A 26489-nucleotide genomic window follows, 5' to 3' on the forward strand; every position below is an offset into this window, starting at 1 on the left:
AGGGATTAAACCATGATTATAGGACTTGCTAAGTTTTATTGCTTCAGTTTTATCTCCTTTTTCCTCTGTTCTGAACACAGCTGTGGTCAGCGAGGATATCAACAGACATTATCTAAGACAGAACAATTCTCAGGTTGCAGTAATAGATTTTTGTTTGTGTCCTCTGTCATTCAATGAAAATGGCATATTACTTTGAACTGAATTAATGTCAGTTTATATTGTGAAAATAAATGAAATAAACCCCCTAATATTTGAATAAACATGGGATTCATGTTCTAATTTACCATTCAAATGAATTAAGAGGAGTTGTGTTTATTTTGTGCTGAAGTCTCAATCATTTTTCTGAAAAATTGCAGAAGTGGCCATGAACAGATACAGTAGAATTAAGTACTCAAAGAACTAAGACTTAAGTCCTTGTTCTTTTTGAAATGCTGAAATTTTCCCCATCAAATTAAACAGAACAAAAATTTCACATCCAACTTCATCGAAGTGGAGAGAATCTGCAAAATTCATTACTTGTTACCTCCACTCCTTTTTCAAGACTGGCATAAAAAAAACAGTGACTGCTTTACATCTTTCTCCAGCTTCTTACTCCCTTCAGGACAAGAAACAGAAGGACTCCCAGAGGAAGCGTCATGTTTGGGAGTATGTAAGGAAGCAGAGTTGGAGATAGCTCACCTTTGCAGGTACCACACAGCCAAAACCAGAAACCTGGAATTCTGAAATTGTGTTTGGATGTTGTTTCACACATTGTATTAATTTATTTTTAGAAACATGGAATCATGTTTCTAAAGATTTCAAACCTTTGTACCAAAAGAGGTAATTTTTTGCAATTAAATAATTAACATATGAAGCCAGTCAGAAAAAAAGGTTTCTCTGCACCTATTTTCCCAGCAATTAAACTTATCTTTTTAGACTAGTAAGTAATTTATTATACCTGTGTTACTAGTAGCTTCAAGAAGCGTCACATTTAAGGAATGGGTCCTTAAATTTTGCTAGATTTTCTTACCTGTTCATATCATCTAGATGTTCAGCAGCAAAATAAAAACTTTTGATCTTAGGATGGCAGGCTTTGAATGCACTGTAGAGGAAAAACACAATTAAAAAATGTAATGGTACAACTATTTTTTTTTCTGGAATGTAAGATCATATGGTCAACAAGGAATGAGATGAGTTCATATTTCTGCATGCCCCCAAACAGTGTATGAACATACAACTTTTAGGATTGTGCCAGGTTTCATCAAGTGAAGTGCTCTTCAACTACCCTTCTAAATAATCCTTGATTCATATGTGCATAAATAATTGTTCAACCATCACCTGCAGTGCATTGTATGTGGTAAAGTTCATCAGTTAAGGATACAATTTTATGTATTGGGTAATTTTGCTGATATACATACAGCTGTCAATTTTTTCTGAACAGAAAACTGACTAAAGAATTAATTCCATACAACAGTAAAATTCTCAGTCCTTGTGATTTCTCACATCCCAATGACTTTGACATTACCTTTAGCTCTAATGACTGCATTTCAAGCAGGAAATTGTGATGTGCTGATTGACTTCTGAAAAGCTGTCATAAATCAACAGTGTGTTCATGAGGTCATCCTAAGCAATGGGCAATTACATCTCATCTTTCCTTTCCACCAAAGTAATCAACATGACTGGGCTGAGAGAATTACTGCATTTCATACATAATATGAAATAAATTAACTAGAAAGAATCTTTTAACTATGTTGGATAAAGATTTATGGTGAAGTACCTGAAGACCCAGCAAATGCATTTGAAATAATGAATAATTTACAGTAGAAAAGAATCATTTTGAGAATAATCTGAAGGTGTCTCTTAACAACAAAAAATGTAACAGTCCCAAAGAAAATAAGGAAAACTGCAAACATGATATATGATGAGCAACAACACCATTTTTCTGAGACATAATGGATCTTAAATATATAAAATACACATTTTATACATATACACATACACACATATATATAATGTAATATATTAATTCTCACTCTCTAATCAATTGCATCTCAGAAAAATGGTAATTACATTTTTCATGCTTATCATGCTTGCAATTTTCAGTATACATGTCTGTGTGCACACAGATGTACACATATTTGTGTTTTAGAAATCAGGTAAATGAAGTTGGTGGCAGGAAAGTTACTGCTAGAGAAGGTAACATAGCATTGAGACTAAACAGATTCCTCTAACACATGACAGCAAACAGTGTTATGCAAGTCAAAACAGATGTACAGCGACATCTGCTCAGTTTAGAAAGACATCATCAAGTCACTGAGACCTAAAACTGGACTTCTTAAAACTGTTACAGCATCTGTCATCTGGATTCTTAGAGGGCATTTCCCCCTTATCTGCCACCCAAGCAAAGAATCTTAATAACCACATTTTATGTGCTGCTATTCAATAGACACTAAATCAAGTAAAACCAAACCAAACAATTTAAGCAGGGTGCAATTCTGAAAAATGAGTTGACTTTATGCAGCTATGCCAACAAAAAAGAAACAATGAAGCACTTTAGCTATGTGGCCCAAGGACTTAGGACAACAGGCTCAAGCTAATGTATATTTTTCTTCATAAATTCAGTTTTTATCTTCTGCCCTTTGAGACCACCTTGAAGTGTAGAGCTCATCCTAAAGAGAGATATAGATCAACTGATACAAGGTTGGTGCTTTCTGTAGAACTGTAGGTAGTACAAATCATACCATTTTACACTTGACAATTATGTTTTGAACGAATTTCAGCAATTCCAGTCTTGTTTAAAAAACTGTACAAATCATTAGAAGGCAAGGCAAAAAATTTTTGAACAATAATGACTAAAAATATCCCTGTGGGAGCATGCACCTGTCACATTGCTACACATGCTTGAATTTATCTAAATAATAAATGGATTTGTGCAATGGCACAAATCTGGATAGCAGCATAAACAGGTGAGAAGAAATGTTCTTTGAGACCTTTTGATCATGTATCAAAAATATAAAAAATCACTGCCATCCTCTTTTTTTTACTCTGCCCCAGGACTGAAATAATGTCTCAGCAAACTTTGAGATGATGCTAACTAATTTGGAGTTACATTAAATATTGATGCCTGGCCATGAACTTGGGGACTTTCTTATTTGGATGGTCTCTGTAGTATGCTTGAAGCTGTTTATTGAGCGTAAAGCACACAAAGACTCTCCAACCCTCAACAAACAAATTTAAAAAATAGCAACCCCGAATAGAAAGGAAAAAAAGGAAAGTAGAATTAGGAAAATAAAGGGACAGAAGCAGCCAAGCAGCCTTCTTGCTCATAATTAATTTTGGTCTAGTCAAGCACTGTGGTTCATGATGAAGTGAAAAAATAGCCTTCTTTGGGCAAGATGGCACTCCAAACAGAAAAAAATAATTTGCTTTTTTCACATGAGCTTATTCTGTGATACAACCTCATGACAATTATAACAAAGTCCATTATCTCCCTGTTTTAAGGGAAAACCTTGTCTTTTGTTTGCACTTCATTTATTGTATCATTGCATTATTTTGAAGCATGCTTACTATTTCTTGCGGCATTCACTGGCTCTGTCAATTTTAAATTCAGGTAGACTGATGAATCCTTCTGCTTTTTCATCCTGCAAAGATAGTTCCAGATATTACTGTAGCTGAAGTGTAAGGAAAAAAACCCAGCATGTTGAAAACTTACAAATATTTTCACTTGCCTACTTCTTAAAAAAGGAATACTAATGTCTGCTCTGCTCTGGCAAACAGAAGTCCCTGGGACTTCTGCTGAAATAGCAAGACAGATCCCTTGGTGAAAAATACAATTTTAAATACCCAGTTTTCTGAAAAACATTCACAGCTGAACCAGCATTTGAAAATATACAAAATGTACAAAATGACCAAATGTATTTAGTCAATTAGTTCTTGTAATTAGTTAATTTTTGGGGAAAAATGGACTAATTAGTAAGGAGGAATGCAGCCTAGTGGAAGAAACTGAGAAAAAAAAGCAATTTAAATGGGTGTTGTTTATCATTTTCATGTATCACAGCTAAGAGGCATGATATCTCTCCAGCTACTTTTATCTCTCTACAACATTCAGAATGTATCTGACCTTCCTCCCCTCTCCTCTGAAGATTTTACAGAGTTTATTTTATCAGCTATGCAATCTCCCTTGACTTTTCACAGTTTGAAAGCATTATTTATATTAAGCTACTATTACATCAATAACACAGACTCAGTTATTTAACTGCTCATAACTTTGCATGCAAAATTAACACAGGATCATAGAAATGTAGCTGGGAAACACACAAATGTATGTGAAGAAATAAACATATTTTCCTAAGAGTTTAAATGGTTATTTACACCACATATGCAGTCCATATGATTATAAGTCTCTAAAAATAAGTAACAGGCACAAATCAGCATATAAAACTGGAGCTGGAGTCATTATGTGGAAGGTACAGGGTTGTAACTGGTTCTGCATTAGCAGGTATTTTAAAATCAAAGACACTGTTTAGAATAATCTTGCTATGTCTTTTTTGAATGGTTGCCTAGAGAAACAGAGTTTTGGCAAGAACAGTGATTGCTTGTCTGTCCACCTGCCACTGAGGCACCCCTTACCAGCCTTTGACTCTACTGGTGATGACAGACACTGTGCTGAGGGAGCTGAGGTCTCAAAAATAACTAAAACTCAGCAAACCTCAGGGAAACTTGGGATGGGGCGGGAGATGGAGGTGCTGAGAGCACTGCTCTCCACATGGGAAGTACAGCACAGCTCAGAGCTGCTCCTTGGACTCGCTGCTGACCACTCACTGCACTTGTAGGCATCAATTACTGCCCTGATGAAAACCTTGTAGTAGCCAAAGGAGGGAGAATGGAGAGGAGGGAGTTAGGGTTACTGATCTGAAGCTCAAGGCACAAATGGAATGAATGAATTTGAGAAAATGGGCTTCGAGAGCTCTGGCCATGGAACAACTAACTCTCTGTTTACTCAGGGAGAAGTTGGGGATTACTTTGAAAAAGTTATGTATAAATGCTTGCTGCGATTAAAAGAACAAGTCCAGGACAGAGTGCATACAGATGTTAACAATGGTTTTATCTCAACATATTTACTAATGAGTCTAATAGGATTAAAAATCAAGGTATCATAACACTGGCAAAAAGCTTTGCAGCTAAAGCTGATATAATAAATGTGTACCAATGCAGAAAATGTTGCATAATCAAAGCTGTACACAATTCAGCTGGGATGCTCCTGTACTTTTAAGTTCAGCATTTATGAGCACTGAAATCATATCAAAAGCTACAAAGAAGAAACAACAGAAAAACAGAACTGAGAAAACAGAACTATCTTTCTTAATTGCCTAGCAGAGATAAACAAGGAACACCAGGCAGCACAATATTAAAAGTTTACACTTCCATGACTAAGCTTGAATGACAGGATTAAGTAATTACCTTTTTGCTTTCAAGGGTTTGAGGATAAATTTATTCTAAACTGGTGTCATGAGGACACAGAAAACTGTTATTTCTCCATGCAGTAAAAGGTGAATTGGAAGGAACAGGTATCTCAAAACCTTTATGGTCATTTTGGTAGAGAATTAATATTAATTTCGGTATGATTGTTTGGGTGAATAAAGTTATTAACATATATAAGCACTGAAAGCATTGTTTTCACACTAGATCATGACTACAGCACTACACAAAGTATTCATGGAGACCATCAGTATAGATGTTTACCTCTTCATTGATATACCAGTATAGAGATGTGTCCTTCAGAACAAACCAGTACTTTTTCCATTTTTGGGAGAAGTAACTCTTGGCATCTTTCTTTTTCCAAAGCCAGCCTTCACAGTCCCCTCGACCAAGATCTTTACATGAGATCCGTCTTTTGCTTTTACCAGGAATAGGAGCTGAAAATGACAACAAGGTGATGTGAAAGCATTTGATTTGTCCACTAAATCAACAAGATACCTAGTCAGAAAGCACTATATATCTGTTTAAGAAAATTAATTAAAAATTTCAACCTCAAATTGCCATGGAAAATTATTACAAGCATTCTATTTTGACCACAAAGCTTATACACACCACCATAATTTAAAGGCCAAACCAAACCAAACCATGTTCAGCATCTCAGAGCTCATATCCTATGGATAAGATTAAAAAAAAAAAAAAAGCAAGCAACACAGAGAGAGAAGACTGAAGACACTATAGAGAAAAGAAAGGCAAGACATTTAAAAGTAAGAAAAATGCTTATTTGTAATTTTCAATATATTTCACATTAGAATAAAGCACACAACATATAAATTCCTGCACTTCCCACTTGGTTACCAAATACAACTATTGAAGTACTTCACAGTTGTTCACAAACCTCTCTTTGCAGCTCTTTTTGAAACTAAACAGTTCCTAAGGCCTTTGTACTTCAAAATCAAAGGAGGAAAATTTACTATGATATAAATTACCTGAGAGCGTAGGTAATGAGCAAGTGCTGCAGTGAGGCATTACCTGAACACAGCTGGAAAAACCAACCCTGGCCCCAAAGAGGCTAGAGTCTAAGTATTCAAAAAAAAAAAGATAAAAGCAGATACATGAAGGTAGAGGAACATTAGGAAACTATGAGACTTTAGAAATGGACTAATACATTCTCAACATGATCAACTGAATTGAGCATTTTATTGGAGCTAACAAGTTAGAGTTCCTCACATACTGCAATACCATAACATTATCTTGGCAATTCCCTTCCTACCCATATAAGAAAACAGATTTATTTTTTACCTTTGTTCTTCTTTTTACTTTTCTGCTGTAGAGAAGATTGCTGAAATGTCTACAAGAAAATAAAAATGGAAGAAGTGAAAATACAATATTTATATTCAACCACATACCTATACTAAAATAAATGTTACATGAAGTCATATCAGGTAACATCAGCCAAGAGACTTCTAGGCCTAAGAAAAAAGGTGATTTTAGTTCACCTGTTCATAAGGCTGTAAAGCAAAAGCACACTGTCAAACAGCTCAAAACAGATCACCAGTTAGGTTGCCAAACCAACTGTAGTTTCTGCCCAAAATGCTCCCTATCCTTTTGTTCTGTTAATAAAGAAGGAATATCTCTCTTTGTTTACTACAATAATGAAGCTACACAGCCCATGTATTTCTAATGTATACACTAAATAAAGTATTCTTGGCATCTATATGTAAATATGCAAAATAACACACTGCCTAATGCAGGTGTGGAAGTATTCATACAATGGTCATTAGACCACCGGACAATTTTCTCAGAACCAGGCCTAGTATTCTGAAAGACATCAGTAAATTCTGCTTAATCACGACTGTGAAAAAGTCTCCCAAACAAAAAGTCTGAACTAGAACTTTATTTTTTTACCAGGTTTTTAAGTGGAAATATTTCCCTCCAGCTGATCCTCTCCCACAAAATAACCCACTCCCTTGACAATGAGACAGGATGGAAATTGCTCCTTTTTCAAGATCTTAGCTTATTAATAAGATCAATAAGTATTAACACATTTTAAAACCACTTCTGTTTTAAAACTTTGACTCATATAAGCACAATCCCCAGTGAACTAAAATAAAAAAATCTGTAATGAATCAGCCAAAATTTAAAGATGTGATTTGACTTGTTTTGAACTTTAGTTTTCTAGAAAGGCAGACAAATGTTATCAGTGTTAAAACTAAGAAAAGGCTACATTAGAGTGTCTGCCTATTAAAACTTCCTATTTCAGCTTGCCAGGAATCAATACAGAAATCAATACTTTTGTGCTACTTGGTAAAAATAAATCTAAGGAAAAGCACTGACAGTTCTGCAATTCCAAATCCTGTTCCTAGTAGTAAGACAAACCCTCACCCTAGTTTACATGACTAGGTTCAATTCAAGGAGCAGCTTTGGTTTTGCACATGGCACTCAGTGCTATGGCTTAATTGACTGTTTGTGATATTATGATTGTGATATTGTTTGGTCCAATGTTTGACTCGATGATCTTGGAGTTCTTTTCCAACCTGAATGACTCTATTCTAATTTTCTCCTCCCTGCTTCCCACACCCCTGAGCTCACATGCAGCAGACCCAGCTTCAAAGGGATCTCTTGCTCAAAGAGTGAGAGATTTTCATGCAGCAAAAAATAACATGCCCATGGGGAAAAATTAATAGCAAGACAATAATTAAGTGCAATTAAAAAATTTTACTGACTTGCTAGATGTGCTGATCCCTCGGAGCCATATCTGACAAAACCTACTCCACTATATTGCTACCTCAGTGGGTCAAAGTAAGCTTCCACTGGGAAGTAAAAAAAAGAGCCCACTTGTTTTCATTTCCTGGCTCTTGTCCTTTTTCTTCTGCTACTGGTACCAATTAAATCAGCACCAGCTCTCAACAAACCAAGACAGCAACACCCATCCCACTTACATCACACGAAATAGTTCAACCTGTGAAGGACTCGAAGAGATCTTAATGACCCAGGAATAACAGAGTGGCTGAGCAGAAGTGTGTAAGTAACTCCCTCTGAAAATCTTAATTCAAAGTGGATGAAAAACTACACACACATACAAATGCAAAACTTTAGCAATTCTCCGTTCACAACTCAGACAATTTCATTCTGCTGTTTGACTTTTCTGCACTATTACTTTCACAGTGTCAAAACAGAAAAGAAAATCGCTCCATTTTCTCACAAGTGATTCTGAGAGCAGGTGAGAACATATGAAAAGCCTTCTCTTTAGATGTTTTGTCTGTAAATTGAACCTGCAAACCTCAGTTCACACCTCTTAACTTCTGAGTCAGTTTTTAGGAAGAAAGGGTAATGAAGGGGTATCAGTTTTTAACAGGAGCAAAGCATGTAATTTAAATGTCTAACCATTTTTCCATACATTATGTTATATTGCAAAACAGAAAGGTTTTATTGAATTCAGCTATTATTCTAAATTATCTCATGAAATTAAATAATAATTAAGGGCAAATTCTAAAAATTAGAGAAGTTCCTGGGAACTATTTCAACTTGAGTGATTTTAACTAACATTTTAAATTATTCTACACAGACTTCAAGTTAGTTGACCCTTTGCAAAAAACAGCACCATCTTTTTTAATTCAGAAAATGTATATGTAATAAAAAATATGTAATTGGAGAACAACAACAACAAAGTGAGGATGAAATCTAAAAATGCTTCTTCTTTTGTTGCTTTTTTTAGGAACTCACTGAATGCAATCTACAGCCTCTTACCAGTTGTAAGACACTGCTTAGTGATGTTTTCTCAGTTGTGTCAGGTGCCCTTCCTCCCGATCAGAGCAAGAATTGCTTTGAAGCCAACACTGAATCCTGTTCTGGGTCATCTCTAGCCTAGATAAATTATCTCCAAAGAGGTAGATTCCACAGCTTCTTTAAGCAACCTATCCTAATGCTGGCCACCATAATGTTTCCCCTTTTACAGCTTAATTCTGCGATGTGGCAAATATGGAAATCATGTAATTACTACTTCTAAATTCCACGAACCCTAAAACCATGGATTTATACTAAGAAATGTAGTTGTACTAATGCAAACTTGCTGTAAGATACTGTTTAATCACACGCCCACAAAGCCAGATTCAATGTACATTCACTGCATTTTGATTCTGATACACCTTCAGCTGTAACTGCTTTCGTAAACATCTTGTCCCAGTTTCCAAGAATCCACCTCGTCTACTAATTCCGAGAGCAAGCATGAAATGAAATAGAAAGCAGCATTCCATATTAAAGAAAGTCATTATTAACTCAAAATAATGAGCAAAATGGAAACAAGACAGACACTGGAAAGATTAAATAGATGAGTACCTTAAGACAAGTGGAAATTGGCACTCCTGAAGAAAATTTGAAACAGTTTAATAATATTCTGAATTATATGCTTTCCAGTCATCCAAAATAAAACTAGAAAAGCTTTCCATTACCCAAAAGCAAGGTGTCACTTGATGTTTAACATATATCAAAACCCCTTTGAATACACTGAGACTCACTGAGTTTTTTAGACACAATGATTTTCTCCTGTAATATGTGATCTTTGAGCTTGTTTTATTTAACAATAGACCAAGATTAAGCCCTTGGACAAGTGCATCTCTAAGGACAATATCAAAGAAACATTTATCACATATATAAGCCTGCCTTTCCTTATAGCAGCCTCAAAGGACATGTGTTTTAAAAGGAATAAAACATCATTTATTAAAGGGTTTTTTTCTGTTTCTGCTTTGGTGTTTTGGTTTTTGTGGGGGTTTTGGGTGAGGATTTTTAGTTGTTTTTATTGTCTGTTTGGTTTTTCTTACAAATGTTCCAGCATGCCTCTAGCCCTACCTTTCTGAGGTCTTAGCTGCAAATTCCAAGAGCCAATGGAGATTTAATTGTGCAGGGAGGAGCCATAACAGTCCCACTTTTCCTGCAACTGTTCATTACCAGACTTGCTGTGTGGGTTGTATTTACTCTAACAGTCTTCAAAATGATTGACAGAGTTCCAAAAGGTCAGCAGACTGCACACCTGTAAAGAGCAACCTGCCTCAGGGCAAAGCCTTTTAGAATTACAGTGCAGCAATGCAGCTACACCGTAAAAAACTTGCAGGTTGAGGCTCATACCAACCAAACAGATCACCACTGGCCTGTAACTGTAGTTGCTCTTTAGCAAGAAAATAATCCTGTACAGGTGGTCTAATCAATACTCTCTGCATGCACACAATCACACACCAGCATCTTTGCATGTGTAACACAACATTTTCAAGAGACTATCATGTTTCTGTCTCATTCTCAGAGTTATTCACGTTTCTCTGCTGGGACAAAATATTTATTATTGGTTAGTCCTGTGACTGCTCCATATTTGCTCAGAAAGCTGAACGTTAGTCATTAATGTTCAGAATAGCCTGCAAATTTATTTATTATTAACTTATTTAGTACTAATTTCATAGCTCTCTATTTGGAAAAATTAAAGTGTGAAATCAGTTAAGTTTCAATGAATTTATTTGTTTCATGCCAAAGAGGAAATTTAATAAACTGATCTTTCAATACCAATATTAAATTGGAGTGAAACTGCTAGCAGAAGAGGCGAATGTTTGATGAAACTGTTATGATGAAAGTTAGAAAACTTATATCCAGTTCAAATAAAAGCAGAAAACAAATAGACTGGTTATCAAAATGATGAATTTGAGAAGATTAGTAGTTTTGACAAACTTCAAAAGTCTAAGGAAGATGTCTAAAGATTTGAGGTTAAGCTGTTCCTTAAGAGTTTCTCTAAGATCTAATATATATTAGATAGGTATGACCAACAAAGCATTACATCCATGTCCCAAAAGAAATATATTTATATAAGAAGTTATATAAACTTCTTCATGGTTATAGAATTTGTAGGTCTACCAAAAAAAGACCAAAACTGAAGATTCTCTGAAGGAACAGATTGACCATAGCAACTAGTACTACTCTGGACAGCACCTCAAATTCTCATTCAAGGCCTTTTTTGTTTCTCCACTATTCTTCCAAGATTTTTCACTCACTCATTAAAAAAAAAAAAAGCTGGAAGAGAGAACCAGGTTATGGAAAAAATAATATCCAATCCTTCTACCCAAATGTGTGCTCAGTCTGATTGAAAAGGAAAATGGCACATATCTGTAACTTTATTTAGAGCTCAGGTCAAGTCCAATTTTTCTCAAGCTGCAAGTTTAGACACTAAGCAACTGTTTACAGGCAGGCACTTCCCCTCTGTCACTGTAAGAAGCTTTCTCTAGTTTCAGCAGGGTAGCTTGTAACACATCTGATTACTGGAACTTTCTGCTACAGATGGAAAAGCCAGTATCTGGGCAAAAAATGAAAGCTGGTTCTGCCAATCATATCATTGATCTCACACTTTGAGAACAGTGGAAATGTTCTATTTTCACTGTTTTGGTATACCACATACACATTTCTCTGCATTTGGTGTGTTGAGATTCAAAATTTCAGAGCTAAAAGAAGACTGAAAAGGGGGAAAATGCAAACCTATTTAGATACAATGCCTCACTTTAAACCAATATTAATATCTCATGCTTAAGGGTACTCACAACACAGGGTTTTGCCAAGATCTTTTTTATTTACCATCTTGTTTAGTCTCCATTAAGAGCCTATAGTAGACAGCACTAATTATTTTAATGGATTTTTGTGGAAAATAAACTTTTCAAGGACTGTGTTACAAAGACATGATAAGGGAAGACCTCTGTCAGATCAGAAGGTTTGAAACCTCCTGCCAATCAGCAGCAGACATTCATTCTTGCATTTTGTTAATGACGACAAGGAGAAAGAAACAGTATGTATGTGCCTTAAGAGGTTTTTACTGCAAATAAAAGGTAGGCTGAGATCTTGAAGCTGCCAACTTTTTTATATGCCTCTGAGGTGAGCAATGTCTATATGAGCTGTGCAGGATGGTCTCCCTATCACGTAGTCTACGAGGGTTGATAACATCAAAGATGTCCATTCTTTTCACACAATTACTTCTGTGTCTGCTTATCCAAGAAGAATAGGCTAGCTAAGGGCAGAACTATGATTGTCTGAAATATGACAGCATGCACAGCTTTTCTGCTCAGGGATTCTTATTCATTTTCCCATTTCTAAATGCTTTCTTATCATCTGGCATGGGGCATCTCTGTGGCAAATATTAGAGTAGCTGGATATAACTCAGCAGTTGTGGAAGATAGTGCAAATATTTTGTGCAAAGTTGTTAGCATAATGAATGCAAAAATAAAATTATTTTTTTAAATCTTCAGGCTATTTGGAAAAATAATAAACAGTGGTGCTGCTTTCCATCACCAGGGAAAGACTTTCCTTCTTAGCCATTAAGCCACAGACTCTTTAACTGAAACACCAAAGCAGTTAAACTCCTGGACAACATTAACTTTAAATGAGAGTTCTCATATTCCCCCAGTCTTTTTGACTGACATAACAAGGACTGCAGCAGTGTCACAGCTGCCTGAAGCAAATGAGAATAAACAGTTAAACTAGACAAGTGCTGCTCATTAAGATAATTTATTCTGTGATCATTCTTCTGCTTTACATCTACTTTGAAACAATTTTGGTACCTCCCACACTCCTTTTTATTGACATTAAGAAATCAAGGAGGGAAAAGGAGGATTTCCAAAACTGTATGTATCCTTTATGGCAAAAGTCCAGGATACATCAGTTGCTCCATCACTGTGTGTTTCAAGTGCATCCATTTAAGAAGAAAAATAGACACTAAACTATCACCTGTCACAGAACAGTATTTAACCCTTTATTTGTATTTCTACTTCCCATCAGTTCCCAGTTTAACCTCTTACTGAGGAGAATGGACCAGTCAGAAAAACCACAAAACAACTGAGGCAGGAAATCAGCCCTGGAGATCATTTTATCCAGCCCTGTTGCTCAAAGCAGACTCCAGCAGTGAAGGTTGTTCAGGGCTGTGGCCAGTTATGTTTTTAGTATCTCCAAGATGGAGACTCCGCAAACCTGCTCCAGTTAAACCATCTTCACAGTAAAAGTATATTTTTCTTATGTTTATATGAAATTTCCTGTATTTCAGCTTTTGTCCACTGCCTTTTGTCCTTTCACAGTGTGTCTGAGACAAGTCACCCCAAAGGCCTCGTGGATCCTTGTGCCCTGCTGCTACGCCCCTCCAACAGATACCAAACTTTGCAATTTCCTCCAGGAAAAATCTTGATTTGCTTAGAAAATTTCTATGTTATTCACAGGGAAGGCAGGTTTTCCTTGTATGCTTATCTAAACATTAAAACAGCAAGACAATCCAAACAGATTTAAGAAACTTATTCTTGATCTATTTATTACGGGATTCCAGAGGTGGTCTGTGGCACAACATGGAGCCAATCTTGGACCTTTTCAGAAGAAAACAAACTGCACTAAACCAGAAGTCACCCCTGGGGCATTAACAACATCTTCCACCCAGCCCATGGTCTTTGCAGAGGAAAAATCATTAGCCTAGAATAAAAGTCCCATGCCGCCTTACAACACCTTGGTGCTTGCTTATGGTGACAAGCACAAACACCTTCTGCAGGAGGAGGGAGCAACACTTTGACTGTGCCCCTCAGCATGATCTCTTTCATACTCTGACTGTGTGACAGAAAAAAGTGCAGAGGATGTAGGTGGTCTGAGAAAACAGATTTCTGCTTTAAGGAAGATACACTATTGCAACTTATTCTCTGTTAGCACTTGGACATAATGTGCTTTGGGGAAAGAAACAGAAAACTCCTGGCTTTCAATAGATGGGAAGTTTTCGGGGAAGAAGGAAAGAGTTTCTGTACATCAGGAATTATACATTCTGTTAAAATTCATACCAAACACTTCCACTGCCTTATGAATTAAGGCAGAAAAAGAACAGTTCATTGCAGGATAAAAGTCTCATTACTTGCTGGAATTCAGTAAAATCTCCTCTAAGCGTAAGATGAAGCAGACCTTTGCAGAAGGTGGGGAAAGATAACATTAGGTCTTTTTAATTCTGAGCTGGCCATGGTGATTTTATGGGTACAAACCAGCTTACAAGAAGTTTTACACATCACTCTAAAGCCAGAATTCTGTACTGTTGGGAATGCTATCTACTTGAGTTTATCTGAAAGCAAAGGGATATACTTGAGAAGTGGACAAAAAGCAGTTATTGCTTTATGAAAAATACCAGGTTGCTTTTTCCTCCACAGCACAGTAGCAGAGATGGATTGGCTGACTCAGGGATCAGGCGCTAAGCAACAAGCACTTCTCTCCAGTGAAACAGGAACACCCAATAAAACAGCTTCAGTTCAGGAGCTGCAGTGCTGCAAAGAGTCACTTTCCTCCCAGGTGGAGCCATACAATCTCCCGTATTGTGTGTTAGCAGCAGGCTCCAGGGGCACCATTGTGTAAGTGGGGCAGAGGAATGGGGCAGAGACTCCTGTGGAGTCAAAACCACTACTTGGAAAAAATCCCTCGTTCAGAAACAATGGAGCTCTTTGTCAAAGCATTTTGATAAAATGGCACTTTGAAACAGGCACATGTACTCCATTAATTCAAACAACATTTCCACTACTCAGTATAAGTTTTTTAGAATGCTAAATTTCATGACATATGCCAGCCTTGGTTAAATGCATTCAGAGTCCTGGTATCTCCCTTTCCCTTGTGCAGAAAGGAGAACAGAGCCAGTAGGGAAGTCAGGCCCCGGATGAAAGTTCTCCTGGGTGTGACAATCCCCAGCATATTGCAGTGGTAACTCATGCTGAGTTTCCTCTGTGCAATACCTGACATAAACTTCTCTGCTACAATGTGCTGCACTTCATCTGTTCTTTATCAAAGGGGAATCACCAAGGGACTAAATCACTTATTCTACATTAATAAAATATAAAACTGCTACTGTGATTGTACCAGCTACAGGTAATGTAGCTTACTCATGTACAAACAATGCTAATACCTACAAAAGAAATGCTCCTCTATCAGGTAATAAAAGCAGGATAAAATCAGGAATGATTCTATGAAATAGGTAACAAAAAATACAGAATGGGGATGTGAAAGGAAATTAGGAAATTTTCTAAGCTGAGAGATTTATTAGTGTATAGATCTACATCTCTAGACCATATAAAATTACATTTTCAGACCATTATATTCTATGCAATAAGGAATAAACCTAGACTGGCAGAGCTGGACTAGATGACCTTTACAGCAACTTTCTCATTTTTAAAGAATTCCCCAGCTTTGCCACAGAAAGAAATTATGACAGGCCATTTTTTCCCCTCATGGTCACAATGCAAAAGAAGGTAAGAGAGAAAGTTTAAACAAAAATTTTCCACAAAAGACTCCAACTGTGCTTCATGATGGCCCATAAACCAATCTTACCTCATCTCTAGAGGATTTTGCTTTGCAGCAATAATTAACTCTGGATTTTAGTAATGATCAGAGAGTATGTAGAATTAGATGTAAAATCTCCCTTATTCAATACCTTCAAATTTCATTTGGGCAACCAGTTCCCCAATAAGAGCAAATTAATGGTATTACCTATTTCTTTCAAAGAGAAACAATGCAGATGTAAAATATTCTCTAATCTGTGACAGGAATAATATAGCTCAAGAACAATGCAGATATTATTCCATATAATTAAATGAACTTACCACTCCCTCCCAAGGAGAGTAAGTATTACTGTTTTACAAAATATATGCTTAAACAGAACTCAAATATAAAACCTGCATATGCACATCTACTCTCTTCAGTCTTGAGTTCAAAGGACTGAGAGTCTAGAACTGGAAAAACAGATGTGAGATTACTGAGGCACATTCCTGAGATGATTTTAGCTAAGCAGCAATGAAACAACAGAAATTATCCCTTAAATCCAAGCAAGTTGCTATCCTCTCAGCTATTGCCAAAACACCTGTTTTGCTGTTCATCTCCAACCTTCCTGCCATGGGGCAGACAAGAAGTGCTGCAGGTTGGCCAAGAGTTCAATCAGTCTCCATCCCAGGAGGTGTTTAACATCCAGCTGGGCAAAATCCTGAGGAACCTTGTCTGACCTCAGAGCTTGCCCTGCTTTAAGCCAAAGACCAGAGCACAGAACCTCTTGAGGTTGCTCCCAGACTGAATTATCCTATTATCCTATGCAGTTTATGCTGGTTATCGAGGCATCTGGGTTTTGTTTTTCTGTAGCAAATTCATTAGATGCCTTGCTCTTGATGGCATCTTTCCTCCCCTCTGTCCAACATTTTACTTGGAATTATGAAAACCGGCTACCCATTCACCCAGTTTATCACCTTTTACTGGTCCCATCATTAGTAACAGCAATTCATACCCTGTTTGAATGTGGAATTTAGTACAGATCTGAATAGGATTAAGTGAAAGAGATTAACTGTAATAGCAGAGGTCTAGACCTAGAGGCCCCTCTATTCCTCTCTGTTGATTGCACTAGTCTAAAAATAATATAAAGCCATCTTCCATTAGCAAGGAATTTATATGCTGTTTCTCTCTTGCTTTTTCTCCCAGAAATGTAGATTTATTTTGAACCAAATTTTTACCAAACTCAGATGGAATAGCAAAAATTACCTTTTACCACAACAGTTTTATGGCTATGCGAATCATTTTCCAAATGTCACAAGAAAAGCACATTTTTCTTATTGGTTAACTGTTTTACTGTATTGTTTGTTTTATATGCAATACAGGTCACATATGACCTAGATGAAGTTTCTACACAGATTTAAACTACATGAATACTATTTTTATCACTTACTTTGTGTCTGTTACAAAGTGTGTCACTTACTTTGTATCTGTCTGTTGTGAAGTGCTGCATTCAAATAAAAGGATACATACAGTATTGTTTAGATGGTTTCTTTTGGGGTGCAGAAGCTGGCCACGTCCTGGAACTACTATTCCAACTTTTTTAGAATGTGAGTGAGACATGCTGCTCTCCTGTCTGAATCAAATATACAAACCCACAAGTATCCAACTGAAAGAAACCCCACATGTGTAGGCATTCAAAGCTGCCCATGGCCAATGTGGCTGTGGGACATGATGGTATTACCCATTGCCTCATGAAGGCAATAGATATAAATTTCCTATTATGTTTCTTTTCCTTATTCTACTTTTCCTTATTCTACTTTTCCCTTAATTTTTCAGCATTCTCCTTTCTAAATGTCTCTCAGAGCAAAGGGCTGTCTATAGCTGAACCATAGATTAGGCTGATGGGAAATGGATAGAAGCTCATAATGCCTTCATAGCACAACTGCATTTGCTTCTCTGCATTGCATTATATGAAACATTTTACTAGCACTTTTGCCTCTGAATAGACTTTGAGGCTTTTGAAATAACTTCAAATCAGATTATTCTATAACTTCATAAGCCTTTTCAGCTCAGTTTCTACTGCAATGCAGTGAGTTCCTTCCATTTCCACACATGTGGACCTAGTTACCATCACAGCCTTATTTCCTCATTACATGCTCACTGATGGAAAAGGGAGCAAGGAGTTAAATCCTAGAACAAGACAAACAATACCCTGAGGCTACAAAAACTCAGCTGAGATGTGACCAGTGTAACCTAGAGAAAAAAGATGTAAATGTTTTAAATGCTCCAGTCACCTCCAGAGGGGACATCCAAGCTCTGCTGGAGCTGCATGAACATGAAGTTCTTCAGGAGAAACTCAGGCACAAAAAGGAAACAGAGCTCAGAGTCTTGGACTTTCCTACTGAGGTGCCCAGGAGCCTCCTCCCAGTCCAGACTGAGACAGCTGTCTTGGAAAAGTCTAGACATCATGAGAAATTACAGCTTTTCCACTTGTAAAATTTTAACTTTTGGTAAAGATTTGTATTTTCGTACTTTTACAGTAGAAGGTAGAGCATGCACAATTATATTTTGACTGTAACGGCCTAACTTGCAACAAAGTAGTGCAGTAGTGAAGAAATTATTTTTGAAATACTGGGGTAATTAGAGACTGAAATTTTTCACAACTATTTCTAAAACTGTTCATTATGTTTATTTAATTTCTGGACAGTAACTTGAAATCCAGTACACTTTCTTAGCTGGGAATATAAAATGCAAATAGTTTTTAACTAGAACACAACTATAATTTTTTTACATTACATAATTCTTACATTTTCAGAAAAGAGTTTTAAGATTTCCTTTGCATATAATTAAACCACTTAAGTCTGTAATCTATCTCCAAGTCTCAGTATTATTTTAATACATATATTTAAATGGAGATGAAAGACCACAGCAAAGAAGTAACACTAATTCAAATATTAACAAATTTATGGAGATTCTATTGGAAAATATTTCTTACTATGCACTTAGGTGAAACTGAACTTTGATACCAACTGCTATATTTTTATTCTATAACAATTACATGTCTAACTATAGACTATTGTGAAAACAGGGAGGAGACAAAGAAAAAGGGAGCCTTTTTATTTAAATACTGCCATAGCTGGACTCCAAACATTTTTTAAAAGAAAATTTTAAAGAAAAAACCAACTCCATCTGTTGTAATGGTACAGTGACATTCAAAATTTCAGCCACCTACCTAAAATCTGTGCAACCGAGTTTTAATTTGTTCTCTACCAATTTTTTGTTTATTTACAAATATCCATAACAAAAAAATTAACTGAACAAAAATTCTTTAAATACTGTGATATTTACAATTATGGGAAACTGCCAGTTTTTCATTGGGGTAGTTTTGTTAGGGCTGTTTTTCTAGTAAATCATTCTGCATTATTTAATGTTTTTTGGATGCTATTTTTATAAAGAAGATTTTTGCGATAGGTTGATGGGTAGCTTGCACATAAGTTTATTAGGAAACTATATGCACATGTTCTGCACTTTTAAAAATGCTAGATATTGGGTGCTACGATTAAAGGTTTTATAAATACATGCATATTTGATTCAAGAATTTTCATCAAAAACTATGTGGTTTAAGCATTTTCACTTTTTACTTTCTTTCAGTCCTTCTGCAGAGGAACAAGAGAAAGCAAAATGAACCACTTAAGTAGAGTTAGGCATTTTGAATTCAACTTTTAAAAAGCATTTTCCTGTATTTTTTCTGGAGGGGTCTGTAGGAGAAACACCTGAAAATATGCATTATTTAAGTAATTAAATCAGTAATTATTTTGGCTAAAAGTTACTGTCTCCTAGCTAAAAACTGACTTTTGCAATAGGTCCATAAACAAACCCTCTTCACTTGAAGTACTCTCAACAAGATCACTGTTGCAGGGAGCTGCCCCTTGCCTGGCCAGGCTGATGCTGCCCCACCTGCTCTGCTGAGATAACCCAAGGAGCTGAGCTGGTGCAGCCACCTCGGGAGCACTGGAGGGAAGAACAGCCCAGACTGAACCCAGCTCACAGCCCTCGTCCCTGCTGCCTCGCTGGCTGAGTAAAAAGGAGAGAGCCTGGCTCTCCATGGGTGCTCACTGCAGCAAGTATTGCTGTTACTATGTGATTAAGAGTCATCAGGCTGCATTTCAACCACATGGATGGTTATGCATTGCTAAAGAGGAAAACAAAAAAAAAGATCTTACCAAAGTTGGATCAACTTAATTCAATTTACAGCACAGCTACTCTAGCTGATAGCTTTTATTTTATTTCTCCCTTATTAAAACTAGAACTGGAACATTAAAGTACATGTGTACATATGTAAAATTAGCAAAATTCCAATGGTACAAAACCTTGATTTATCTCCTCAACCTATTACTGAGCTACTGTTTCAGATGTATGAACTTAAGTGGCACATTTTGCTACTAAACGTACCTTATTTTAAAATGCAAATAAAATACCTAAGAAAACTCCTCTATTAATTAAACAATTTAAAACAGTCTGGTTATCACAGCATAGAGAGAAGCTGTTATTTTTCTGTCACTTTTCCTACAACAAGGGAGTCACTATGTATTGGTAAGAACACGTGAACTAGTGAGCATACACACAGTGGAAAAGGCAGAGGGATAATGGGAGGCAGGAAGGGAGAAGAAAGAAGGTCAATAATAGAAGTTTATCAGTGTAGGTTACAGCCTATTGTATACAGCAGGGAGTTATGCAAGAACAAGCAATCTCACATACTACCACAAATAGCCTGTAAGCTTTTCTTCACATTGCAATGCTGCTTCTAAGCTAAGGGAAAGTTGTATTGATCCAGTTAGCAGCAAATTATTAACCTGACATTGAACTTCTTTTGACCCATGACTCTATCTCCTCCTAAATAACCACATTATTTTCCTTCAGCAAAAACAAAGCACAACACACCAAGAAAATTCCTTTACAAAAAAAATAATGAACTTGAGAAACTACAACAATATGTCAGAGTTTTCATCTCTTGTGCCCCAAAAGTTCAAGACAAAATGTGCTGTTCTCTACATACAGAAATAGATCACATTGAACACCTGCTTGCACATCAGTTTAGCAGCAACAGCTCAAACAGTTTGCCTCAGCTTAATAAAAACATTAACACTCTGTGTTGGTTTCTTTTACAATACTGAGGAAGAAAAATAGAATGCAAGAACAATTTGTCTAGAAATCAACATAACACCGAAAACAACTTCTAGGATGGAGAAAAAAAAACAACAAAGCAGTGCAGAAAATTTATATATGAGGATTCAGAAACACCAGAATAGGATACAAGAGATGTTTAGTTCACCGACAGAACACAAATTAGTTTTTGCTTTGCTATGGTATCACATTGGTTATGTTCAGTGGACACAAGCAAACCCTGTTCACTTTTCAAGGCTGCAACTGAAATGTGCCCTTAACCAGTTTTGATTGCAATGGCAGGTCAGTAACACAAACAGAACTTTCGAGACCAATGTTTGTATGCAAGTTTAGTATCCTGACAGCCAGAAAAATGCTAGACTGCCACAATCTTGTGATCACTTTAGAATATAACAATTTGAATCTGCTGGCATTTTACAGAACAGCTTTTAGCAAATAACAACCAGGCACTTCTACATTACCATGGTAATTTTTTTAACACCATCCACTTTGTTTACAGCACAAAAAATAATACCATTTCTGCTGTGGTAATTTAATTCAGCAGTGTAGTTTTTTGATCAAAGATTTTTCTTTTCTGTAGAGCCATACATAAAAGCAGCAGACAAGCTGAAGTCAGCATAATTGTAAAAGCTGCTTTTCTGCAGAAAAGCTTCACAGTAAAAGGTAATCAACCTGCTCACGTCATTGGCTGCAAAATCCAAAAGGAAAGAGGCCTGGAATTGTAAAGGCAATTCATCATTAACTAGTGGGATGCATTTTAGTCCAAAATTATTTAACATTTATATCAAGGGAGTAAAAAAAGAATAAAAACATCATTGAATAAAGGTAAGACAGAACCAAAAACCAGTGAATGACACAAAACCTGACTGCTGAGTGAGCGGCATGGCTTTTACTCCAGGAAATTCAGTAAAAGGGAAAAGAAGATAGAAGGAAAAAAAAGAAGAAATTAAATGTGCATGCTTTCTATTTCACAGAATATGCACATTAAAAATATAATTTCAGATCAAGGAGACCCCACACTAGACCCCAGATTCCGGGAGCTTCAATACTCCTTTGTTATGGACTTGAGAATTATGGGGCCCAGTTTGAGGGTCCAGAGTCCTTAATCTCACATATTTCATACTTAGGGTTGCTTCAGAGACATGGATTATTCAGGAGGCATACCCAAGAAGTTACATGTTTCAACATGACCAACCATATACAATATTACTATATTTAAGAACAAACAATGCAAGATAAAAGCTTTTAGATTGGGAATATCCGTCTTGCAGGTAAGTGATTTGAAATAATATCATTACAGAAAAAATAAAACTAAAACCAAGTAACAAACATACTCTCATTCCAAGGCTATGCTTAAAATCAGTAATCAGTCCTTTAAGCATTTAAATAGAGAAGTAGTGAACAGGAATGGTTATGTAACCTTTGCATGCAGCTCCTGGAAATTTATTTATGTGCTGTGCTGGCATATACACTTTAGGAAGGATGCTTAAGATAGTTTAGGACTAGATATGAAGATTTGAAAGAATTTTGAGAATGAGAAAAGGATGTGAAAACACAATCTTTGAAGAAAAACCTAAGAAGCTCATTATAACTCTTACAAGCAAGAGGAGTCTACAAAATTATTTGATTATAACCTGGAAAATCCTATATTGAGGGATAAATTTGGTAACAAAAGATGTTTAAATCCAGAGGATAATGGTACATTTAAAACTATGGTTGGACATAGAAGCCAGGTAAACAAAGGCTAACAGATGAACTCTCTTAACAACAAGAGCAGTGAGGGATTGGAGCTACTTCACAAGCCTGGTGGAGTATTCTTTAGCACTGGGACCTTATGCAAACAATTGAGGCACTACAGGTTCAAATTTAACTAAAGCCACGTGGTAGAGGCTGCTCTTTACTTTAGGAAAATCTGCTGGCTTGTGGTATACACAGCACAGAGTCACAGTATTCTCTCTTCCCCTGATATTCTAGCATGATGAAAACATTGACTTCTGAAAAAACCCAGACCAAACCAAACAAAAACCTCGAGCTCTTTCACTACTGTCAGGGTAGTTCTTTTACACTCATCTATTGCATATCCGGAGGCTTCCATTTACAAATAATCTGAAATCTTTGGGAAAAACTAGGTAGCTGTTGATTGTAAAAAGAAAATTGTAATAGGACAGCAACTATTTTAGTGATCTTTAAGATGCAATTTGAGCATAAAGTATGTTTTCATTGTCTGATTTATTATAGCTTAATAAAATTTTACTGCAAACAGATACGAGTTCCTTGTGTGTTATCTGTAGTCCCCCATTCTTTGTCTGCTCACTGCACAGTTTATTTAGGATTGGAAGAAAAGTTCTGACCAATTTATTACAAAACCTTTGACTCTGCTATGTGGCAAAAGATGTATGCACCAGAATACTTGGGTGTCATTACCACTAAATAGAAGCTCTGGAACTGCATGATAGCAGCCAGCTTCCAGAGGCAGCATCAGCAATGTTCAGTTGCAGAGCACTGTAAATGCTTTGTGAAGGGCTCCTTGCCATTTCCCATTTCTTGGACAAATCAATAGTCCAAGATTCCTTTTTCTGTTTACTTCAAGCATTTTGCTCCATAGCCAGTTAGCAGATCAATACTGATTTGTATTCTAAAGAATGGATAACCTTTATTCATTTTTATAAAGGAATAAGCTCTAACTAAATGTTCAAATAGATGCTGAAGATTTAATGGCATTACAGAGAGAGATCCTTTAATGGCAATGATACATAAGAAGGATTAGCTGATACTGGTGGAAATTGGGATGGTAACATTTCAGGTGTTTTGTGGATGGATATCCAAAGCAAATGAAAAATGTTTGTTGTCAATTCTACGCTTGCTGTTGCTCATTAACTTCCAAACCAGAGCTTTGAGAATCCACCAGTTCCTGTGTACACCATTTATACTTGTACAGAATTTGGAAACTAGACTTACTGTGTGATAGAGGGAACCAAAGAAAAGAAAGAGATGGTACCTTAAAATAAAAGATTTTTGTTACTGTGTGTGTCAAGAATTTAGCATAAACTGAGAAACAAATTCCACTGAGAGATGAGTATTCTCTCAATACATGGAAAGTGCTATGGGGTGAATGTCTTATCACATCTAAAATATGTTGTGATCTTCTAACTCCATTTCTGGACACACTTAAAAATGAGCAAGTTACTGCAATTTTTCTTCTGCATCCTACTCAGCAGAACTGCTACCTTCACATTTATACCTGCATTCCTGAGGGCTATATGTTAAAAACAGTTATATGCATTAGAGCTCCTCTTACCTCAAAGGAAAACAAACACCTCCCACACGTTTTCCTGCCATTATCAGGCCTTCCATTACCCCCTGTAGTGAAGGGGTTGTCTGACAACATTTAGCATATTGCAGTGATGGAAATGCTGGGAAGAAGGTACCTAGCCAGACAGGAAACTGCTGCTGTTTCCCTTTCCATCAGCAGCAAGTCAGTCAAGGCAAAGATAGCACACTGCATTTCTAAAGTGCCATTTTCTAATACAGGAAATAAAATAATGCTGTCCATCCTTCATCTTAACAGCAAAATCAAGAATTCTAAAATATTTCTTTGAGACCAAGTTATTGTGTGAAGAATATAAATCAGTGCAACAGCAGCAGTCCAGAGAATGTTTGAACAACACCATTAAATCAAGACTGTCTCTTACCACAAGCACAGAGCAATGACTTTTGTTAATGTTCTTTTTACTCACATGGTACATAGCAGTTTCTGGTCCAGGTGTGCCCATAACTTCTTGTCTCAATGACTCCATTTGTAAACTAGGCAACAGTGAGTAATGACTTGGACTACTACTCTTGTCTCCCTTCTTTTTGGACTTTTTCCCAGTATCCTTTTTGCTATTCCTTTGGAACATGTAGTCTTCTTGACCTATTTTCTCATTGCTCATATAGCGAAGCAATGAATTTTCTGTTGAAAGGAAAGCAATGCAAAACATCATTGTGAACTGTTACATGCATGTAAATCTTGCTTCCAGAACATGCAATATTCTTGCTAGGATCTACTGCCAATTTTAACCCTTTGGGACTATTTAATTAACAAAACCCATATGCTTCTTTGGTTCAGATATAATAAGAAAGCAAACTTTCTGTAGAGAAAATTCACAACTCTTAAAGTTTCCTGGTACATTTTAAATAAAGGGAACAAAATATAAAAGAAGATGCACATCAATAAATTTTGTCTTGGAGTTTTTAAAAAAATGAGCAATGATGGACTTACGACAACTTTTGGGGTTTTGCTGCTTTTTTACCAGGAGTCATAATTAATACAAAATTAATACAAAAAAAATGTGTGGTCAGTGGCACCACACATTTTAAAGTAATTTGCTCTTAACATTCATTGGAGATCATTCACCAGATCATACATACTTTCCCTGAATACTCTTCCAGCATGTACCAATTTGTAGCTGACCCAGAAGCAATGTCTGTTAATTCAGGAAACCTCATCAGATTTCTTTTTCACAAAATTGTCTGTCTTTCCTTGCATTAATGTGAACTTCTAGTACCCACAACCTCCTGTGGCAAGAGGTTCTTCAGCTTGAACATGAACTGCACCAGCTCATTTTCTTTTTATCCAGCATCTGACAGAGATATTTGATGTCTTTGCTCTTGTTTCAGATTAAACACTGACAAACCTATTTCCTTACTTCACACAAGCTTTTATAAACATTTATTATGTCCTGCTCCCAAACTGATAATGGCCACCCTGTGTAACTGACCCCAGTTAGAAGTCAATTCAGGCATCTGATTAATTTTTTTGTCTCCTAAACCTTCTTGAATGCAACTGTATTTTTCTTAAGAGATTAAGAGACTGGAATTGCACACACATAGCATGAGCAACAACTGACACGGCAGCATAAGAATGCTTCTATATTTGGTCTTGTATTCTTTTCCTAATAATTCTTAAGTGTTTCCTTTTTTGATCCCTACTGAATATTGAGTTAACATTTTTACAGAAATAGTTATCATTACTGTAACATCTTGTTCCTGGCTGATAACAGCAATCTCAGAGGTCATAATTTTGTACATGGAGTTATGCATCCAAGCCTCAGAACCCAGAAGAACTTATCCTCTTTGATTTTGATGTAAATCCCATTCTGCTCTAGAACGTTATCGAACCAACTTCCTCAATCCTAAAATAGAATCTGCAAAAAATTAGGCATATATAATAAAGAAAATACCAAAACAGGTTCACAAACATATACAGCTAAGCAAGCAGCAAAATGGTGTTGAAATATATAGCTTAAAGCAAGATAAAAACCACAATGCTTTGTATAAAATGTGTGTTCAGATTACTGACCTCTCCTAGTATCCCTTTTTATTTTATTGGGGTCTTCATAATCTCCCACCCAGTTATATTCTACTGGCATAGAAATAGGCCTCAGCTTCCCTGGAAACAGAGGAAAAAATTGAGATCATGCACCATAAGGCAGCATTAACAACATTCTTTAGAAGAAAGAGCAAATTATGTGCTAAGCTGCAATTCTACGGGGTTGCTTACGAAACAGGATCCAGTGTTGCCTCTTAAC

The 26489-nt window shown here is 36.4% G+C and overlaps 1 protein-coding gene across 6 annotated transcripts in view; it reads right to left on the bottom strand.

Annotated features, from left to right (window-relative positions):
• Nucleotides 1-26489, bottom strand: part of CNKSR2 (connector enhancer of kinase suppressor of Ras 2) — a 206460-nt gene that overhangs the window by 50112 nt on the left and 129859 nt on the right. For all 6 annotated transcript variants that reach the window (XM_039714276.1, XM_039714277.1, XM_039714275.1 and 3 more), the window contains 6 exons: nucleotides 26261-26350; nucleotides 24657-24871; nucleotides 6757-6805; nucleotides 5722-5894; nucleotides 3547-3620; nucleotides 1010-1081 (listed from right to left, as the gene is read on the bottom strand). In XM_039714276.1, the coding sequence (XP_039570210.1) occupies nucleotides 1010-1081; nucleotides 3547-3620; nucleotides 5722-5894; nucleotides 6757-6805; nucleotides 24657-24871; nucleotides 26261-26350 (673 nt within the window). The remainder of the gene's footprint in view (nucleotides 1-1009; nucleotides 1082-3546; nucleotides 3621-5721; nucleotides 5895-6756; nucleotides 6806-24656; nucleotides 24872-26260; nucleotides 26351-26489) is intronic.

This window comes from Passer montanus, unplaced genomic scaffold (genome assembly GCF_014805655.1).
Source record: "Passer montanus isolate IOZ18808 unplaced genomic scaffold, ASM1480565v1 scaffold3, whole genome shotgun sequence".
Lineage (NCBI taxonomy): Eukaryota > Metazoa > Chordata > Aves > Passeriformes > Passeridae > Passer > Passer montanus.